Raw genomic sequence first — 22,237 nt, forward strand, 5'->3', positions numbered from 1 at the left:
CCTGGATGGACTGAATCAGTGAATGATATATGGACTGTTTTTGACTATGATATAAATCTTACCGGAATAAACTATTTAATTAGCACTGTGTATCTGCTTTACTGAGTGTAAGCTACAAAAACGTTTATCTCACATATTTTGCCTGCCTGCCTGCCTGCCCTGCAGATCCTGCTAGGGTGTATCCCTAACACTTGTTTCCAAAGATTTCATAGATACCGCCCATGAAGTTCAGGTCACGTTAATGGGGAGGAGAGAGAAAACAAGGGAAAGGAGAGAGGTTCTCTCTTATACAGATGATGATTCTGATGTATTCAGTAGAACGAGTAGATTAAGCTATGCCTAATTGAGTGCTTTGAAATAAATGCTTGTATCACTTCAGTTTGCAGAATTCATTGTAATTATTACTGAAAACTAATTACTAAAAGGAAATGGATTGGACTGGAACAATTTTAATTGTATTACTATTTATTCTTGCAATTACGTTCCTTTTGAAAAAGGAAAGATCCTGGAAAACCAGCTGTCCCAATCTTCCCCAGGACCCAGGACTATACCCATTTTGGGAAATCTGCACATGATGGATCTGAAGAGGCCTTACAAAACAATGATTGAGGTAAAACATGATGATTAACAAGTATCTTTACCATTCTTTGTCAAAATTTGTTGAGATAACACAAAAATATGATAACTTGCTCAGATAAACCTTGTGTGTTCACTGAAGTTTTTCAATGTCTATGGACATATTTTAAAAATGAGATTTACCTAATATTTGAATATATACTGCTTGAACAAGGGGTTGGATTAGAAGACCTCTAAGGTCCCTTCCAACTCTGTTATTCTGTTATATTTATGAGTCCTGGGAGAATTATTCAAATAATTTTTTTTTATAAATGAATGTCTGGAAATTGGGTGATGGCAACTGGACTTTTCTTCTTTTTTGGTTTGAAACATTTGGCTGCTTTTCCAAATAGCTTCAAGTTGGGACCCCATATACCATATGTCCTCCAGGCTGGTTCCAAGTAGTATGTAAGTCTAAGTGCTATTGCTATTTCTCACCTAATCTAGATAGGCTATTAGGACCCATCTAGGAGAAGGATTTTTGACCAATGACCCTTACCAACTCTCTGCATACTCACTTAACTACCCTGGGGTGTCCTTAACTATACGGGGTCTCCTGCCCCAACTTGTTCAGACTGAAGAAGCTACTTGGATAAGCAGCCAAAAGTTTCAAACCAAAAAAGAAAAAAAAGTCCACTTGCCAGGACTCAACTTCTAGGCAACTCTACCTGGAGTACTGAAAGTCTTCACTGACATTTATTATGAGATGTAAAACTTTGTAACTGTTTATTCAGATTTGTAGAGCTGCTTCAAAATCCATGAAAATATACATGCTGTTAAGCTGAATGATTTCATCTGTATGTATGTTCTTGGAGGCACTGTTATGTTTTAAGCAAAATTCTAATTAAAATAATTTCTGCAGGGAGCAACATTAGGTGCCAGATTTTCACGGCTTTTAAGAAGAGGAGGGGGCTATTTTCCTGATTTTCAGAGTCATTTATGAGAAAATATTTTAATTTCTTTCCTTAAGGAATTCCCATGATCATCTTAAGAAACTACAAGGGCACAATAGGAAAGTTTCTGTATGGTTCTTTCAACAACTGGGCAGAGTCTCTTTAAGTAAAAATTCAACTCTATGTCCAGCAATAGAGGCTTCAAGGCAGCTTTGCAAAATGCTGGAATATAACTAAACTTCTTGTGCAGTCTTTATCTTCGGTGTCCTATGTAGTTGAGCCCTTTATAGGGAATGTTTATGAGAAACATTTATCAATTTGACATGATCATCTGGAGTCAGGAGGATTCAAATCCTTTTAATCAACTGTTCTGTGTCTTAGTTGGTGGACTGTGGCCTGGTGGTCATGGAAAGGAGAGAGGTTCTCTCTTATACAGATGATGATTCTGATGTATTCAGTAGAACGAGTAGATTAAGCTATGCCTAATTGAGTGTTTTGAAATAAATGCTTGTATCACTTCCGTTTGCAGAATTCATTGTAATTATTACTGAAAACTAATTACTAAAAGGAAATGGATTGGACTGGAACAATTTTAATTGTATTACTATTTATTCTTGCAATTATGTTCCTTTTGAAAAAGGAAAGATCCTGGAAAACTAGCTGTCCCAATCTGCCCCCAGGACCCAGGACTATACCCATTTTGGGAAATCTGCACATGATGGATCTGAAGAGGCCTTACAAAACAATGATTGAGGTAAAACATGATGATTAACAAGTATCTTTACCATTCTTTGTCAAAATTTGTTGAGATAACACAAAAATATGATAACTTGCTCAGATAAGTCTTGTGTGTTCACTGAAGTTTTTCAATGTCTATGGACATATTTTAAAAATGAGATTTACCTAATATTTGAATATATACTGCTTGAACAAGGGGTTGGATTAGAAGACCTCTAAGGTCCCTTCCAACTCTGTTATTCTGTTATATTTATGAGTCCTGGGAGAATTATTCAAATAATTTTTTTTTATAAATGAATGTCTGGAAATTGGGTGATGGCAACTGGACTTTTCTTCTTTTTTGGTTTGAAACATTTGGCTGCTTTTCCAAATAGCTTCAAGTTGGGACCCCATATACCATATGTCCTCCAGGCTGGTTCCAAGTAGTATGTAAGTCTAAGTGCTATTGCTATTTCTCACCTAATCTAGATAGGCTATTAGGACCCATCTAGGAGAAGGATTTTTGACCAATGACCCTTACCAACTCTCTGCATACTCACTTAACTACCCTGGGGTGTCCTTAACTATCAACGGGTCTCCTGCCCCAACTTGTTCAGACTGAAGAAGCTACTTGGATAAGCAGCCAAAAGTTTCAAACCAAAAAAGAAAAAAAAGTCCACTTGCCATGACTCAACTTCTAGGCAACTCTACCTGGAGTACTGAAAGTCTTCACTGACATTTATTATGAGATGTAAAATTTTGTAACTGTTTATTCAGATTTGTAGAGCTGCTTCAAAATCCATGGAAATATACATGCTGTTAAGCTGAATGATTTCATCTGTATGTATGTTCTTAGAGGCACTGTTATGTTTTAAGCAAAATTCTAATTAAAATAATTTCTGCAGGGAGCAACATTAGGTGCCAGATTTTCTTACAGCTTTTTAAGAAGAGGAGGGGGCTATTTTCCTGATTTTCAGAGTCATTTATGAGAAAATATTTTAATTTCTTTCCTTAAGGAATTCCCATGATCATCTTAAGAAACTACAAGGGCACAATAGGAAAGTTTCTGTATGGTTCTTTCAACAACTGGGCAGAGTCTCTTTTAAGTAAAATTCAACTCTATGTCCAGCAATAGAGGCTTCAAGGCAGCTTTGCAAAATGCTGGAATATAACTAAACTTCTTGTGCAGTCTTTATCTTCGGTGTCCTATGTAGTTGAGCCCTTTATGGGAATGTTTATGAGAAACATTTATCAATTTGACATGATCATCTGGAGTCAGGAGTGGGATTCAAACTTTTTAACAACCGGTTCTGTGGGCATGGCTTAGTTGGTGGGTGTGGCCTGGTGGTCATGTGACTGGGTGGATGTGGCCAACTCAATATCCCTCACATCGAGGCACACATCTCTCGCCTGGCCTCTCATGACTGTGGGATGCTGCAACAGTCGTAAATGTGAAAAGTGGTCATAAGTCACTTTTTTCAGTGCCACTGTAACTTTGAATGGTCACTCCACACAAGCAAAGTACCAGCAAAGGAGGGGGGAAAAACTCCAGAGACATTCCTGATACAGGAAGTCCAGTCCTGCCAAGAATGTAATAAGGGTTAATAGAAAGGCAGTTTCTGTAAGCAACACCAGAATGTTCCTTCCTGCCTTTCTTACAGGATTAGGCCAGTAATTTCTTCTAACAATCGGTTCTCTGAGCTGCTTAGCATGTTAACAACTGGTTCTAGCGAATAGGTGCGAACCTGTAGAATCCCACCCCTGTCTGGAGTGCAAGAACTCTCTTATTATATGAGGTTCATTTGATTTGGTACACATATACTATAATAAATGAGAACTCTCTTATTATATGAGGTTCATTTGATTTGGTACACATACACTATAATAAATGAGATAAAATGAAAATTAAAAATCATAAAAATACAGCATCATAACATGCCATAAAGCAAAAACAGAAAATAACATGATCTCAGTCTTGGAATAGTGACACATTAAAGTTTAAACAAAATTCTGCACATGATTTATTATTAATTATTGATCAAATAGTCTTTTGTTTTTCATCTGTTGAATTTCAGTTGTCCAAAAAATATGGTCCCATTTTCCGCCTCAGACTGGGATTCCAGGAGATGGTGGTGCTGACTGGCTACGAGACGGTCAAAGAGGTTCTAGTGAACCAAGCAGATGCATTTGCAGAGAGAGCCTTCATCCCCGTTTTATTTCAAAGGGCTTTGGTGAGTTGTTTCATTTTGGATCATAGATGACAATAATTTCAGATGTCTGATTGGTATTCTGTAGGACTTTTCACCTGAATTTTTCCTGGGCAATAACCTCAGAGAACCAGGAGAGCTTCTGTCAATCCAAACAAGACAGAGAAGCAATATTTGCTATTGCTATTTTGGCCTGATCCCAACTGTTAATAGAGGGAACTAGAGAATAAACAGTAATGGCAAAATTGTAGTAAAAACATTTTGCACCCTACACACACACACATGCACACACACACACACACACACACACACCTCAGGTTTGATTCCACTTCTTTGAAAATTTGGTGTGAAGTGTCCCAATGTTATGCATGTATTTCTCTTTATTTTTCTCCTTATATACATAGTTATCCATTCCTTTCCTTTGAGCAACGTTTCTGCCAGTTTCTCTTCCCTGATGCACAGTATGGTCTAACCTTAATGGAAACCAATAATTTGTAGAGCCAGTTCTTAGTGTCCAGTTAGTGATGGAAATGGCAGTGTACAATAACATTGTTAAAATATAAAAAACAACATATGGAAATTAAAAATTTAGAAAATTTAGAATTTAAAGGATGACTTAAAATTTGTTGAAAACTACTTTAAAAACCAAAGGAAGAGCTCTCAGGGGGCCAACCAATTTTACACATTTGACTGCAACACCTCATCAAAAGCAAAAATATTTTTTAAAAAGAGACAAAAGCTTTCTTTTCCAATAAAAAATAAGACAAGAGCTTCCACTTTTGACTAAAAGCCAAATTACAGCTACTCAGTAATAACCTATGTAAATTTTCAAAAGAACTACAGAAAGCATCAAATTACACTTGTTTATCCTCCTTAGCCACTCTGCATATTGAAAAATAAAAGAATAACTTTCCCAGATAATAAGTAAAGCAAAGGAAACTAACCTTAGAAGTTCAAATGTAGATTCTCCAAATAGCCCCAAAACTTTTCTTCAAATTTATCAATCCACACAACTTTAGTTCCCAACTAAATAGTCCCTGAACATTCACGTTTCTTTTCTAATTATTATCACAATTCTATCATCCTTACTAAAGTCATAACAAAAATAGTTTCAAAAATACTGATTTATTCCAAGAAGAAAAATTAATTATGTGCTAAAAGAAAGCCTCTGTCAGACATAAAACTAAACAAAAAAGAAAAAGAAAAATGCTTAGAAATTAGAATGTTGGCACTAGAGTCCTTTATGGGGCTATGCCCCAGCTGAATGACAAGATAGGAAATAGGAAATTCTCTAGAATTGTATGGAAATATCAGCTGAATAATTACTCAAAGAAGTACGTAACTGTTGCTCTTTGGATCCAGTACATTAATAGACTAAATGATTCCATTTGCAGGATTCCTTAAATGTTGTTAATAAACAAGAGGATTTCATAATCCAATCCTTAAAAGGTATTGTTCCAAGTATTGGATTACTGTGCAGTTCAAATACATTTAAATATGTTTTGCAATGCTTTATTTTAAGGATAAGCACCACCCACACTGTAAGATAGTGAATGGTAAACAAATAAATATATATACATATATATCAAATTCCTAGGGAAGAGATAGAAAACCATGGCAAGCTTGGAAGTCATTCAGCATAAGGGCGGTCTGATTATTGAATAGAAATAGTAGCTGGGCTCTGCTTAGTGCAGTAGTTTGGAATACATGTTTGCATCATTGCAGTTTTCAGATTTCATTCTAATTGTTCTGAAAACTGCTTCGGAAAGAAAATGGCTTGGATTGGACTTGTTTTATTATTATTGATATTTATTCTTACAGTTTTATTCCTTTTCAAAATGGGTAGTTCCCAGAGTAACAGCTCGCAAAACCTTCCACCTGGACCCAGGACCATACCCATTTTGGGAAATCTGCACATAATGGATTTCAAGAGGCCTTATAAGACAATGATAAAGGTAAACCTGACGATTAACAGCTATGAATGTTCTTTGCCAAAGTGTACTGATGCTGATATAAAAGTTTAGCAATTTATCAGGTTATCCAGTTAACTGGAATAAGGCTGATATGCTCCCTGTTGGTTCTAAGGGGTATATGGAAAGCTATAACAATGACATTAACTTGGTGTTTGCATTTGTTTATATATGCTGCAAGGATTATACGAATAAAAATCTTCGTTAATCGGATGTACATTTTTCTAATTGTTTATCTGAAACTTGAACTGGTGGTTAAAATTGCCTATGACTATGTAAAGGAAAGGAAATGTAAAAATTTTACATGAATACATGTATTAATATAATAATCTGTTGGTTAACATATTATAATAATATATATTCTTAGTGAAATGCCCATTGTTCAAAACCTTTGGCTCTATTTCCAGCTCCAGCGAATTTTTCCAAACAGCTGGGTGAAAAACATAATTTTGAACCTTACTCACAGGATTTTAATTCCAGTTTAAATATGACAAGGTTCAAAGAATTAAAGGATTGGAAATGTCTCCCCCCCCCAACGCAAGATTTTGCAGCTTACTTTAAATTTTTGAAGTTGTTTTACAAAGGTGTATGAAATAATTGTTTAAAAAACCCAACTGTCAGGTGTTGTTATAAAATATTTTTAAAATAACTGCATGGGTTTTTGCACTAGATTCCTTTAAATTCTGTTATATTATATTGTTTAGAAAATAAATTCAAAGCTCTTGCATTTTTATAGAAGCAGATGAGGTTGTTGCTATTATGCACAATAATCTTTCACATTTCAGACTGGTAAAATGAGAGAATATGTGATAAACAGTGTCATTATAGACTGCATTGAAAAAAAATCCTTCATCCATAGTTCATTGCTGAACATGTGAGGTAGTCTAAAGTTCCCATTTCTACAGCAGAAATGGGGACATTTGTAAACAGGATGACTGGAAAGGAATGAGTAGAAAAACATAATGTTTCAAGGCAGAAGCAAATATATTGATAATTTTAAGTACATTCCTGTTTTTGTTGTAAGTAGCTAATTCTTCCAAACCATTTTGATTGGAAGATCCTTATCAGCCCTGTCCTGTCCTTTAGAATTAAAAGGATATACTTGCAACCTTCAGTGGCAATGAAAGATAGGAGTGGGTTCTGCAGCAGCAGAGGAAAATAACATACCACATCAAGTCCAACATAAATGATTAATAATGTAATGAAAATGTAGTACTTGAAGGACAACTCGGGAGCTTGGAAGTCAGACTTTCCCTGCTTTAGCAGGTGATGGTGTCGGCCCCTTCTTGTCACTTTAGGAAAGATTACAAAGCACAGAGAAGTTTCCTGATTTAGACACAGGACAGATCTGAGAATAACTGCTGCCATTTTATTTTCTAGGCACGTCTTAAAACTGTTTCATTTTCTTGAGATGTTAGAGCTTATGCAAAGCTGAGCAGTCATTGTGCCATGTTGTGTGCAGTGGATCAAGAATGGTGCTGTGTGGAGGGATAGAAATTAATACATCAGAAATTGTTATTATTGAAAATGTTCTCCCTGCATAGCTAACTTCTTTAAAATTTCCAAAACTTGACCAAATTCTGTCATGAGTAACCAGTGGACAATAGTACTTGTATACTTGTTGAAAAAATAAAAACAGTATAATGACTTATACCACAAAAGAAAGAAAGATATACTTCAATGTTGGATTTGTGAGACATGATTTGTAACAGTATTTTCCTTATGTGAAACTAATTGTTGATCAGAACTGTCTCTCATTTTTCATCTGCTGAATTCCAGTTGGCAAAAGAATATGGTCCTATTTTCCGTCTTCAAATGGGAGGCCAGGAAATGGTGGTGCTGACTGGCTATGAGACGGTCAAAGAGGCATTGGTGAACCACGCAGAGGCATTTTCAGGGAGACCTATTGTCCCCATTTTTGAGGATTATACAAAGGGGTTTGGTAAGTTGTTTATACTGGATTGCAGTTGACACTCCTTGCAAAACTCTAATCAATATTATGTACAACTCACTCAGAAATACAACAAAAATATGTTGGTAATAAATGGTAATAAACAGTATTTAAAAAGAACATTTTTTTTTCAACCAATGCATGCACTTACACCCGAATTTATTGCACCAAACCAAGATGGAAGCAACCAGTAGTGTTTGATCTTTGCATCTCTCTCACTCTTCCCCCCTCTCTTTCTCCCTGTGTGCCTCATGATTTGTTTAGCAACCATATCACATAAAAACCTTTTAATCAGAACTATTTACAGATGATAAACAAGGATTACATGTAGAATGTTTAATCTGAAGTTTTCATAGAGGGAACATCAGAGAACTTGGACGGCTTCTGGAAATCACAACAGATTGACTTGACTTAATCCAGGGGTGGGATTCAAAAATCCCAACAACCAGTTTGTTGCCCGGTAGCTGGGTGGGCATGGCCATGGTAGGCGTGGCCTTCTGGGACTTCTTGGAGGGCTGTTTTTTGCCTTCCCCAGGGCCCAGAGGCATCCCTCGGGCCTCTGGGAGAGCGAAAACTGCCTCCTCTGGGTTCCAGAGACCCTCTGGAAGCTGGAAACAGGCCCATTTCCAGACTTCTGGAAGGCCCGTTTTTCACCTTCCCAGAGCCACCATGCAGACCCTGAACTTACTTGCATCCAAAATGCACCATGTGGAGACTCCTGGAATGGGCGGGGCAGGATGGGCAGAGCTAGCTGGTCAGTTCAACTACCAGTTCGGCAAACCAGGTGTAAATTTAACATCCAGTTTGCCTGAACTGGTCTGAACTGGCTGAATCCAACCCCTGACTTAATCCCTCAGTGCTAATAGAGGCATCTAGAGAACAAAAGATATGCCAATTTTTTATTTATTAAATATAATGGTCACCTATCTAACTACAGGATAACTCTGTAAGGAATAATTGTATCAACAGTAAGAATCCAATCCTTGAACATATTTGTTTATTTGTTTGCAAATTTAGGGTGCAGGAAACCCCAGAATCATGCATGCATTGTTCTTCTTTTTCCCCAAATAATGGTACCTGAGAATTTGCACAGCCAAGTCAGTAGTAAATGTTGGAATTAGCTGGTCCACTGTCTAAGGAAGGAAGTGTGGGTATGGGAGGGGGTGGTCTCCCAAAGTTCCATTTGGATTATCTCCTGCTATTTTTCCTTGCAAGAGACCCCAGGGATATTTTTGGAAGCTGAACTGCAATCCTTAGTCATCATAGGCAGCTTAAATTTTAAACTTCACACTTAAGCACACTGATTTTCAACTTGAACTCTTATTTACCTCTCCAGGTATTGTTATGGCTCGTGGTGAGAACTGGAGGCAGATGCGGCAATTTTCATTATCTGCATTACGGGATTATGGAATGGGCAAGAGGATTGTCGAAGACAAAATCAGTGAAGAGTGCAGTGTCTTGATAAGAACATATGAGACTTATAAAGGTGAGTTGGTATTCCATCCTACAGACTTACCAATTATCTTTCAAGACAATCTGTGCATAGAAAATCTAGAGGAACCTTTTCAGGAAAAATGTGCTAATAACTGTTATTTATGAGGAATTGTTATTCGAAATTATCTGTTGAAGTTTACAGGATAACTTGTTTCCAATATGAACACTACTTTTGCATATGAAAAGGTGTTAGGAATTGGACTTACTTGTTCCTTCAGGCTTTCAGTCAGTGATATTCATGTTATCCAATTAAGTAGAATAAGTTAAAAACCTAAGCACCAAACCAACAACATCCACCACAATTCTTGGCTCTCCAAGTGATCCACTTTCCTATACCCTCTCATTCATTTCCACCCCTCCTTTAACACTCTACCTATCACCACAAGATCACATTGAGATTATTGCACAATTCCCTCTTAAATCCTTGGCTCAGAATGGTATTATCTTCATTCCATGGAACATAATATGCAACTTTCACCAATGTATAAATTCATATTTTCATCCCACATGTCAGGCATACCAAATTTTGAAAGAATGAAGAATGAATGTGGCTAATAAAAATATCAACATCTTTCTCTGTATTTAATGAAATTATTATGGTAGCTCCCATCTTAATACTACATTTTTTTTCTCATTAACAATTCATTGCTTGCAATGTATTAAATAATCAGGATGCATTAAACTTGCTAAAACCTTCCTGGAGTCAGCAATATTTCCATATGTTATCTGGAAATACATTGGTCATGATCATCATCTGCTTTAGGAATTAGGTAGTAGAAACTGCATTAAGAAAGAGTGACAAAATAGTGGATGCAAAATCTTCTGAGAAATGTATCAAAGTTAACCTAACTCTAGTGACTATTAGTTCTGTTGACAATTTCAGCTTATCTTTATGGTCCAGCACTCTGTTCCAGATTATATGACTCTCTGTTAACTTAATTCTGCAATGATGGTTGAGGAGTTAGGTCTTTAAGACATCTTATTATAACAGTTTCAAATTTTGAAAGGAATACAATCATTTTGAATAACAGCAAAAACAAATTGTAGATAAAAGTGAGTTAGCTTAATCTCTGACGAGAAGAGCTGGGACTCTGCCCTTCATCATAGAGAGGGGATCTGTGCTCTGAAGCCTTAGATCTATTTGTTAAAAGCTTTTGTGTTACTCATTTTATTTTTCCTGCTGCTGGCAACATGGCCTATCTTCAGCTGTTCTTCCACTTCCACTTTGAACAGAGGGACTAGAATGCTCCATTTTATCTGTCATCAGAAACATAACTGCTTCTCACTCCAAAGGAAGCATTTCTCTAGTACTGCATTCATGTGTAACTGTTTCTGTTTTTAAAAGGATGAGTTACAGAATTATTCTTTGTGTTACTGTTGTAGATTGAGCAATGAGAGGCTAGACCAGGGCATAAATGCAACAAGACTTTATTCAGGGAATAAAGGACTGAACGTGTCAGCTCTGCTGAGAGCAGGCTTCCAACGAACAGCGGCTGACCTGACCCCGCAGCTGGCTTTTATAGCCGGCTGGCGAGGGGAGCCAACCAATGAGGAGCAGTAAACGCCCCCGCAGCATGAACGGACCTGGTTGGGAACTTTGGCAAGTTCCAGGGACATAACACCCCTTCCCCCCAGATGCGAACACGCATAGTCATTTAAATAAGCGGGTGGTCTGTGCTGGCGCCCAGAGCATCGTAACTCGGGCGAGTCACTAAGTGGCTCAGAGTTCGTAAAAGCCGGTAGGGCTGGTGATGGAGTGCGGTCTTGCTTGGAGGACTGAGCTGGTACCGGTGGAGAGCTTCTGGCCGGTGATGCTGTGGCTCCGTCAGATGGCACTGGTGGAGGACCCATCGGGCAGTCTCGGTCTACTGCCTGCTCCCTCGGCTCAGGTGCTGGCGGCGACGAGCCTCCGGAATGGTCTCCGATGAGAGTTTGGTATGGTACCTGGGGGCTGACCTGTGCCCACGATCCGGCACTGGCGAGGGTACCCTGGGGCTTCCTTAGCTGGTCCAGGTGCCTTCTCCAGATGCGGCCGTCTTCCAGTTGGACCCGGTACGACCTGGGACCGGTGATGGCTACAATCTCCCCAGGCATCCACAGTGGGTCTCCGGCGTAGTTCCTTGCAAAGACATGTTCCTGCAAGACAAAATCTCTGACCCCCGTCACTGAACCAAGAGGGGTGTCAGGGCAATAGTGAGGGTGGAGCCTATCCAACACAGTTCTTAGGCGTCTACCCATCAGGAGTTCAGCCGGGGATTTGTTGGTGACCATGCATGGGGTTGAGTGTTGGCTTAGTAAGAAGCGGGAGAGTCTGTGATGCCAGTCCTCTTTGCTGAATCTGGCTAACACTTCTTTCGTAGACCTAACGGCTCTCTCTGCCAATCCGTTGCTGGCAGGATGAAATGGGGCCGTGAAGATGTGTCGAATGCCAAGATTGGTGGCAAAACGGCTGAATTCTGTTGAGGCAAACTGGGGGCCATTGTCCGAGACTATAGTGTCAGGTAGACCGTGTGTCACGAATAGACGGGTCAATGCCTTGGTAATTGCTTGCGTGGTGGTTGTGGATAGTTGGGCCACATCGATCCATTTGGAGTATGAATCCACGACCACCAAGAAGTTTCTGCTGTGCATTGGTCCGGCTAAGTCAATGTGAAGTCTAGACCAAGGCGCGTTGGCGCTTTCCCACTTTGTGGGGGTGGTGACTGGAGGGGATGGTCTGGATTCCTGACAGGGCTGGCAAGAGCTTACCCACTTGACGATGTCGTCGTCCATGCCAGGCCACCAGACGTAACTTCGAGCTAACGCCTTCATCCGGACGATGCCCGGGTGGCCCTCGTGCAGTGCCTCTAAGACTGGCGTGCGAAGTGAGGCCGGGATAACGACTCTGGTGCCCCACAACAGACAACCCTGCAAGCTAGATAGTTCCTGTTGACGGGTCTTAAAAGGTGTGAATTCGGTTTCAAGGTTAGTGCCCGGCCACCCCCTCCTCACCCAGTCCAGTACCTGGGCGATTGTTTTGTCAGTCTTAGATTTGGTGGCGATGTCGAGAGCGGTGACAGGAAGGTTGAGCTCGGTGACATCGAAGATGGCATGGACAGGGGCCGGATCCTCAGCTGGAGCTGGCAGGGGGCAGCGGCTGAGGGCATCTGCGTGGCTTAAAGTTTTCCCAGGGCGGTGGATGAGTTTGTATGAGTATGCCGCCAGGAACAAGGTCCATCTCATCATCCTGGGGGACAACACTTGGGGGGTCTGCTTGTCTCCGGATAGGAGACCCAGGAGAGGTTTATGGTCTGTGATGAGTTCGAAGTTGTGGCCAAAAAGGAATTCATGAAATTTCTTTACTGCTGCGACTGCGGCTAAAGCCTCCTTATCAATTTGGCTGTAATTACGCTCTGTTGCTGAGAGTGTCCTGGAAAAGAAGGCGATTGGTGCCTCGGAGCCGTTGGGTAGTCTGTGGCTTAACACAGCTCCAATCCCAAAAGGGGATGTGTCTGCTGCTAATACTAAAGGAAGACGTGAGTCAAACTGTATGAGGACAGCGTCTGATGTGAGTAGTGATTTGTGTCCCCATGGTGATTTTTTATCTAAGAGCCTGTGTAAAGGCTCAGCTACTGACGCTTTGTGAGGTAGGAATGAAGCATAGAAATTTAATAATCCCAAAAAGGCTTGTAGCTCGGCTTTAGTGGTTGGGGTGGGTGCCTCATGGATTGCCTTGACCTTGGATTCTAGGGGGTGGATGCCTGATGCGTCAATTCTATAGCCCAGAAAGTCCACCTGTCTAGTGGCAATGGCGCATTTCTCCCTTTTTAATTTGAGGCCATGCTGTCTGAACCTGTCTAACACTGCTTTGACTCTCTGGAAGAGTTGGGGTCTGTCCCTGGCCGAGACCAATATATCATCGAAGTAGGGTACTACACCAGGGAGGCCCTGTAGTATTCGTTCCATTAGGGACTGAAAGATGCCAGGGGCAACACTTATGCCAAATTGGAGACGCTTGCACCTGAATGCACCCCTGTGGGTCACAATAGTTTGTAATTCGGCTGTTTGGTTGTCAACAGGGAACTGTTGATAAGCTTGTGACATGTCCAATTTGGCGAAAATGGTGCCAGGCTCAAAAGTGTGCAGTAAATGTTGAATGACCGGGACTGGGTACGCACTAACTTGTAGAAAACGGTTAATTGTTGTCTTGTAACCAGAACAAATTCTCAGACTGCCATCCTTCTTAAGGGGTGTGACAATTGGTGTCTCCCATTTGGCAAAGTCTGTGGGTTCAATGACCCCTTGCTTTAATAGTTTGTCAAGTTCCGCGTCCAGTTTAGGCCGAATGGCGAATGGTACCCTACGTGGTTTCAGCCGAACGGGAACTGCTTGGGGGTCAACTGCAAATGAGATGGGGGTACCGTTATAACACCCCAACTCATTGCTGAATACGTCAGAGTAGTCAGCGAATAAGGAGTCAGTGTCAGAAGCTGAGACAGCATGGACTCCTGTTACCCCAAGGCCGAGATAGGGGAACCAATCAAGCCCCAGGAGACTAGGGAGGTTGCCGTTAACTACCACTAGAGGCAGATGGCCTTTGAAAGCTTTAAAATTAACAAGGAACTTGCCTTTGCTGAGTACTGGAATGTCCTTCCCCTGATAGTCCCTCAAGGTGAGTTGGCACTTCTGGAGTTGGTTTCTGGATAGCCTGGGCTGGATCTTCTTGAGTGTGCTCCAAGAGATGATTGAGAGCGCTGACCCCGTGTCAACCTCCATACGACAAGGCTTACCTTCTAATAAAATGGAAAGTGTGATTTTACTGATAGAATGACAGGTGTGGTTAGCATGGTAGCAAGTGTGACAATTTAGTACTTGCCTTTGGGAGACAGAATGGGAAAAGGGAGGAAACCTTTGTGCTGAGTTGTGTGCAGCCTGGCAGACTCTGGCGATGTGGCCTTTTTTGTGGCAATTGTTGCAGGTGGCACCCTTGAATCTGCACGAAGCCCTCGGGTGAGGTCCACCACAGGATAGGCACAGGATGATGTGTTTGGGTGCACTGCTGCTTTCCTGCCTGGTTCCCGCCTGTGGTTGCTTGGCTTGGGTGAGACGGTGGACGTCTGTTTGATCGTTGGGATCATCTTCGCTGATCACCACTTCCGAGTGGATGGTGGCACAGCTTGGCTTGGAGACGGGGCCTTGAATCTCGGCAGCTGACTGGGTTGCTAGTTCTGCAGCCAAGGCTTCCTCGACGGCCTGGGAGAGGTTGAGATCCTTCCTGGCTAGCAGTCACCTTTGGAGATGAAGGTCCTTGACCCCGCAGACGAGTTGGTCTAGAAGCATGTCATCTAAGTAGTCTCTGAACTCGCAGTGGAGAGCTGCAGTCCTCAAGGCGGCCATGTACTGGTTCATGGTTTCACCTTCTGCTTGCTTCCTCATCCGGAAGGCGAAACGTCTCGCTATCTGCGAAGGCTTGGGAGAGTAATGATTGGTGAGGGTTTCCAGCAACTCCGTCCAGGGAATATTCTTTAACTCACGTGGTGCGACGAGTGCTGTGGCGGTATCAAAAACGGTGGCCCCACAATAACTGAGGAAGTATGACTTCTTCCTGTGCTCTGCTGCATCAGCCAGGCCAATGGCATCGATGTAGTGGTTAAAACGATTTTTGTACGAGTCCCACTTCTCTTCATCAGGCTTGAACGGTGGGAAGGCTGGGTTGGAGTTCATGTTGTGAACTTCAGCTGGTTACAGGGCTGTAAAATCTCTCTGGGTAGACAACCCTGTGTGCTCTTGGTGAGTGTGGCTGCTGTGGCTACAGCGCTTGCCAGACTAGTAACTTCAGCTCCACAGAACCTCTCTGCTCTCTCTGGGTTAACGTTTGTGGCTCAGGCTGCAAACGGCTGTTGGTAGCGTTTTGAATTTTCGCGCTCCTGGAGAGCGTAGGCGGTAATGGCTGGCCGCCTCTGACAGCGATTCAAAACTCGCGCCCTACGTAGGCGTCAGTGACTCATGGAATGACAGCACCGCGCTGTATTCCAACTTGAATTCAAATGACAGCCGTTTGGATTTCGCGCTCTTTTTGTGCTGAGCGGCTGCGGCTCGCAGCGTTTCACTTTCCCCTGTAGCTTGCTAACTGAGCGGCTACAGACGCCCTTGCTTTCACTTTTGCTGACCGAGCTTTCTGCCGGTGCGGCTGCGGTTCAGCAATAGAGTGACTTCAGCTGCTGCAGCTTGCCTCTGGTAGCCATCCCACCTTCGTCGCCAGTGTTGTAGATTGAGCAATGAGAGGCTAAACCAGGGCATAAATGCAACAAGACTTTATTCAGGGAATAAAGGACTGAACGTGTCAGCTCTGCTGAGAGCAGGCTTCCAACGAACAGCGGCTGACCTGACCCCGCAGCTGGCTTTTATAGCCGGCTGGCGAGGGGAGCCAGCCAATGAGGAGCAGTAAACGCCCCCGCAGCATGAACGGACCTGGTTGGGAACTTTGGCAAGTTCCAGGGACATAACAGTTACTGTCAGTAAATATTAGTTCATAAACCTGCATCTCTTGCTGTCTTCTATATCTATGTAGAGTACAAGCTAGTTTCTATTTAAATGCTATGTATAATCAATCTTATCCTCAATCTTAATGTACCGAAGAACAGGTTTCATTCTGGGATTCTTTCACAATTCTGTTTTAATTTATTGTTCATGACCAGGAAAGCCATTTGAGCCAGCAACAATTCTGAAAGCTGCAGCTGCCAATATCATAGTTTCTTTTTTACTTGGCAAGAGGTTTGAATATGAAGATGCTACACTTGTAAGACTACTGGAGTTAATTGAAGAAAATGTACACCTTCTGGCAACCCCTGCTGTGTTGGTAATGTAATCTTTCATATGAAGAAATACATCATCCCTACAGTTTATTAAGATTTAATTTGTGAAATTTGGATCTTAATTAATTAGAAAACTTGATTTATCATATCTTTAGCACTCACATATTTCATAGTTGATGATAATGATGGTGATTTTGGAGAATGTGGAACAAACCTATTTGGATAAAAATGCTTTGAGATATCTACCAGAAATTCATAGTATTCAGCTCTCTTAATATGTTTCTTCTCTTATTCTATACTGTTTCAGGTATATAATATGTTTCCCATGTTGGGATTCCTTTTGGGTGCTCATAAAAAAATATTGAATAACGGAAAAGAATTCCATGAATTCATACAGGCCACATTCCTTGAAAATATCAAAGAGTTTGATGAAAATATTCAGAGGACTTTTATTGATGCATTTCTTGTTCAGCAGGAAAAGGTAATAAAGCATTTTATTACACGTAGTATAATACCAAGCCACGCCCAAAGAACCAGTAGTAAAAAGTTTTGAATCCCACCACACATGTAACCTCATTCTCAGGTTCTGTGGGGATATAAACTTGAAACAAAAATAAGTAAAAATTAATAACCTCCACCAGCAAGGACATTATGAAACAGCCAAGGCTGATTAAAACATTGATCATGTTTAAAACTTCATGAAACAGTATTCAACAGGAGCCGTAAGCAGGGGTGAGATTCAAAATTTTTAACAACCGGTTCTGTGGGAGTGGCTTAGGTGGTGGGCATGGCTTGTGGGCATGGCTGGGCATGGCCAACTCAATATCACTCACATCGAGGCACACATCTCCTCGCCTGGCCTCTCATGACTGTGGGGTTGCTACAACAGTCGTAAGTGTGAAAAATGGTCATAAGTCACTTTTTTCAGTGCTATTGTAACTTTGAATGGTCACAAATACACAAGCAAAGTACCAGCAAAGAAGGGGAAAAAAGGCCCAGAGAGGTTCCTGAGACAGGAAGTCCAGTCCTGCCAAGAATGTAATAAGGGTTAATGGAGAGGCAGTTTCTGTAAGCAACACCATAATGTTTCCTTCCTGACTTTCTTACAGGATTAGGCTAGTAATTTCTTCCAACAACCAGTTCTCCGAACTGTTTAGAATGTTAACAACTGGTTCTAGCGATTAGGTACGAACTGGTAGAATCCCACCCCTGGCCATAAGCACCTCCAGGGTATAAGATTTCCCATTATTTGGCAACTCCACATCTTCCTGAATTCTTGAGAGATGACTCTCAGAAAGTCTTCTTGCAGCATCCTTGCTGGCCAACAGATTCACTGTCCGTGTGATGTCTTTATTCCTTGCATATCTATTAAAGCTACTGCAATGCTGGTAGACCTCTAACTGGATTTTTTCCCTGTAAAAAGTAACACTGTTTTTTGTAGCAGTTGAGTGAAGAAGTCACATGGGGGTCTCACTTAACAACCCCTTTTCTCAATGTCCAATTATAGTTATAAGTCAAATATTCCAGTAAGGAAATAGTCAGGTGGGCCCTTGGGAAGCAACCTTTTTATCTTTATTTACTGTATAAACATTGGGATATTAATTATTGTAATATGGGTTGGGATATGTAGTGAATGCTCTTCTGATTGGTCCAGAAACTGATCTGTGCAGGAGAAGAGGAAAGCTATTCTTTCTTTTTGAAGAAATTGTAGCCTAGGGAAATCCATGGGAAAGGGAAGGTTTGCTCTAAAACCTGAAGTCGTTCTTCTTTGTGATAGTTAAAATAAAATCCCTCTTCGTGAAAGAAAGCATTGACCTGGCATGTATTGAGAAGAACTGGCAGAGAAATGTGGGGGAAGTTGATCAAAATTTATCTCCAAACTCATTCCTGGTTCTTCCATTGTCATCATTCACTGGGACATAATGTGCAACAGCCATTTGACCTATGCACTTTTCTTCATAGCCACAGCAAAAGGATGTCCTGAGTTCATGTATCCCGACATTACATTTTTGTCATTTCTGTGGTAATTGATCCTCATTTTACTTCCACTGCATACATTGATAAATGCCAATCTACAAGATTAAGTTGTCTTCATTTAGATCAAATTCCTTTTCCTTTTTCTCTTAAATTCCAAAACAGGAAACGTTTTACTTTTTCTTTATTTCAATTCATTCAGTAATTCATGGTCTCTGCCATATCTTTTTCATTATTAAAAGTCACCGTCTTATTTAACCCTGTCCATAAACAGATGTGCCCATAAACCCTAGTATCTGTCAGCTTTTTGGTCAATCAAGACCTTGACATAATTCTTTGTGGAAGGTTATGAGTGTTAGGCTCCCTGCTAATCATAGAACACCAAAGATGGAGACCACATCAACTCTTTTCCAGTCCTCTTAAAAATCCAAGATTTTTAAAACATATGGTACAATGCTTCTGAGATAACATCTGCCAGCTCCTTCAAAACTCTGGGATGTAATCCATCTGGTGATTTATATTACGATCAGACAGGTGTACTCTTACATTCCCTTGCTTATTTTAATTTTTATTTCTAGTCTGTCTTTTACAATTATGTTTTTGGTTGGTTGGGCTATAGGTTCTTTTTGCATGAAGACTTATTCAAAAAATGAATTGAGCAGCTTTGCTTTCTCTCTACTGCCTTTTACTTCTTTGCCATCTTCACCCTTTAGTGGATCACCTGTTTCCCTGACTATTTTCTTTTTATTTATATGATGAAAAAAACTTTTTAAAAACTATCTTTGACTTTTGTTGCAAGTCCTTATTCATTCTGAGCTTTTGCTTTCCTGACTTCATATTTGCAGGTTTGGGCTATGTTGAAATTCTGCCTTATTTATGTGTCCCTCTTTCCATTTTTTGTACTTCTCCTTTTTGTCTTTCAGTTTATCAGAAGGATAACCGTGTAACCATGTTAGTTTCTTTTTGGGTTTCTTTTTATTTTTCAGTGGTATTGTGTTGGACTGGACTTTTATGATCATATTTTTTTCAGATTTTCCCACACTCCTTGAGTTGTTTTCCCCTTTAGAATTTTTATCCATATAATTTTTTTAGGCTCTCTTTGAGTTTGTTAAAATCAGCTCTTTTAAAGATTAAGACATTGGTTAGATTATATTCTATTCCTTGTGTTTGCATTATATTGAGTTCAAATATATTCTAGCAACTTTAACTCCCTCTATAATTTCTTTCTCTATTAGTAAGAATTAGGTCCAATATAACTTTTCCTCTAGTTCCCTCCTCTACCTTTTCTTCCTCTGCCTTTTGAAAGTTATCAGATAAGTTGGTTAGGAATCTGTTTGATCTCCCACTTGCTGCAGAGTTTGTCTCCCAGTTGATATCACAGTAGTTAAAGTCTCCCATTACTACTATGATATTTTTCCTACATATATTTGTTCATTGATTAGCAAAGAGTTCCCTTATTTCTTCTGCTTGGCTGCGGGGTGGGGCTGTAGTATACATGTATAGCAATGTCTTTGTTTCTCTTTTATATTGACCCATATGGATTCTAGGAGATTTTCATCCTTGGTTTTGTGTATTTCTGTAGAGGTGTAGTAATCTTTTTTATATAATAAACTCTCATAATATCCCGACACTGGAAATTTGGAGACCACTACTTTATATAAGCAGAAATCTACATGATCATAACTGGTCTATCATGGTCATAATTAATCATGCTCATTATTAATATATAACCCGAATTTTAACCCTAATATTTATTACAGATAAGCAACAGAGTGTGCTCCAGTTCTTGTGAACTACATCTCTCACAATCTCCTGACACTAAAAATTTGGAGGCCACTGGTTGCCAGCTTCGGTGACAGCAGGGATTTGCGTTTCTTCGCGATCCCTGCTGTGCTCGCCATCTTGGTGCCTCCGATCCAGATGAATTTGGAGGATAAGCCTGCCCTGTAGAGGCAGCCAAAGATAGGGAGGATCTGGGAAGGGGTTTGGGGGTGTCGCAGACCCCCCCCCACCCAGTTTAAACCTCCTTCTCTCAAGACGATGCAGCGATGGTCTTATGGCTGCCATGAAGAGGCTGGCATCCGGGAAAAGATTGCGCAGGAGGGGTGCTGAAGGAAGAGAAAACAGAGAAAGCTTTTGGCTGAACCGGGACAACAATTAACATCTGAATACCCTGGAACTTTGGCTTTTCAAGTGATATATTGTTTCCCAAAGGATCGTTAAGCTGTGGTGGAAGAGTAAAGGGAAAACTTTTTTTTCTCCTCACTTTCCTTCCCACGGAGGCAGCAGATGGAAATCCGAAACACCCGTATTGGCAGCAGAAGGTATTAACTTTCAAAATTGAAGCCAAGGGGAAATTATATTCTCAAATACTGATACTTTAAAACTCAAATCTTTTTGCTTTAAGGGGGAAGGAAGAGAGGCAAATGATTTATACTAACGTTTGTTGAAGGAGACTGCTTGGAGTTTTATAAGATTAGAGATTAAATTGCAATAAAACTTCCAAAAAATGTCTTGGAATCATGTAATTGAATTCTCCCCCAGGAAGAGCAAGCAAGAAAGCGAAACAGAATGCACTCAGTGTACTGATTTTGATTGCTTCATGACTTTGGGACTTTAACTATCTTTTGAAAGACTAAGAAAACATTTGGACTGCTTAAAAAAAAATCCTTTCCTGTTTACAATGGTGTCTTTTGAAGAATTGAAAATGCAGTTCGAAAAATTAAGAAAAGAGGAAGGTGTCTCTTTTGGATCTATCTTTTGCTTTTTAGAAATGGCGATTTCTGCTTACCAGGAAATGCAACAAGAAAGAGGCTGGGACGATGAAGAAGAAGCCATCTTTAATGGACATATGATTTTAAAAAAGGGTAAAAAGGAGAAGAAAATCAAGAATTTAAGCTTTAAAAAAACAATTAAGAAAGGGAAAAGTAAGGTGAAAAATCGATATAATGATAGAAAGCAATGGAAAAGAGGAATACAACGGAGAGGGGAGATTAAAAAGTGGGAGATTGAGAGAGGGGGGGTAAAAAGGCTAGATTTGACAAGGAAGGAAGGGACAAAGCGAAGGGAAGTTGCAAAGACTTTAAACAAGATGTTGTTTGTTTTGTTTATAAACAACTTTTTTTTAGAGACAAAGGGTAAAATAAAATAAAAATTTAAAATAATTTTTTTTATTTTTTAATAACAAGCATAACGAAATAAACATAAACATAACACAAAAAACATAAAAATATCCCTCTTCATAAATTTACATACAGTGCATCGATTGGTTTACCACTTTTTTTTGTGCATCCATTTCCTAGTCACTAGTATGTATATTACATAATAGCTCATATTATCAATCAATAATTGTATAACCTAATATCATCACTAAAAAAAAAATCATTTATAATTTTGTTAATTCATATTTTAACGAGATAACTATAATTTGCTTAATTTATTTTGCAATAAATCATAAGATCATACCAAATCTACCTTGATAATGTTTTATAAAGATAATATCAAGAAAAAAAAATTTTTTTATGCTAAATCGAATATTCTATCATGTTTTATTATCTAACCATTGATAAAAAAGATCCCAAACTTCATAAAATTGTTTATCTTCTTGTTCTCTGATTTCAAA

The 22,237-nt window shown here is 40.0% G+C and overlaps 1 protein-coding gene across 6 annotated transcripts in view; it reads left to right on the plus strand.

Moving 5' to 3' along the window:
* LOC113453725 (cytochrome P450 2K1-like) overlaps nucleotides 1-22,237 on the plus strand; it is a 65,983-nt gene that overhangs the window by 37,698 nt on the left and 6,048 nt on the right. For 2 of the 6 annotated variants that reach the window (XM_087919372.1, XM_087919373.1), the window contains exons 2-6: nucleotides 6,254-6,387; nucleotides 8,182-8,344; nucleotides 9,690-9,839; nucleotides 16,525-16,685; nucleotides 16,949-17,122. In XM_087919372.1, coding sequence (XP_087775498.1) covers nucleotides 6,271-6,387; nucleotides 8,182-8,344; nucleotides 9,690-9,839; nucleotides 16,525-16,685; nucleotides 16,949-17,122 — 765 coding nt within the window. In that variant the 5' untranslated portion in view covers nucleotides 6,254-6,270. Of the gene's footprint in view, nucleotides 1-1,938; nucleotides 2,263-6,030; nucleotides 6,388-8,181; nucleotides 8,345-9,689; nucleotides 9,840-16,524; nucleotides 16,686-16,948; nucleotides 17,123-22,237 lie in introns of those variants that run through there. The other 4 variants (XM_087919375.1, XM_087919371.1, XM_087919374.1 and 1 more) reach the window with 4 other exon arrangements.

Source organism: Pseudonaja textilis, chromosome 1, assembly GCF_049901715.1.
Source record: "Pseudonaja textilis isolate UNSWEBS1 chromosome 1, rPseTex1.2, whole genome shotgun sequence".
NCBI lineage: Eukaryota > Metazoa > Chordata > Lepidosauria > Squamata > Elapidae > Pseudonaja > Pseudonaja textilis.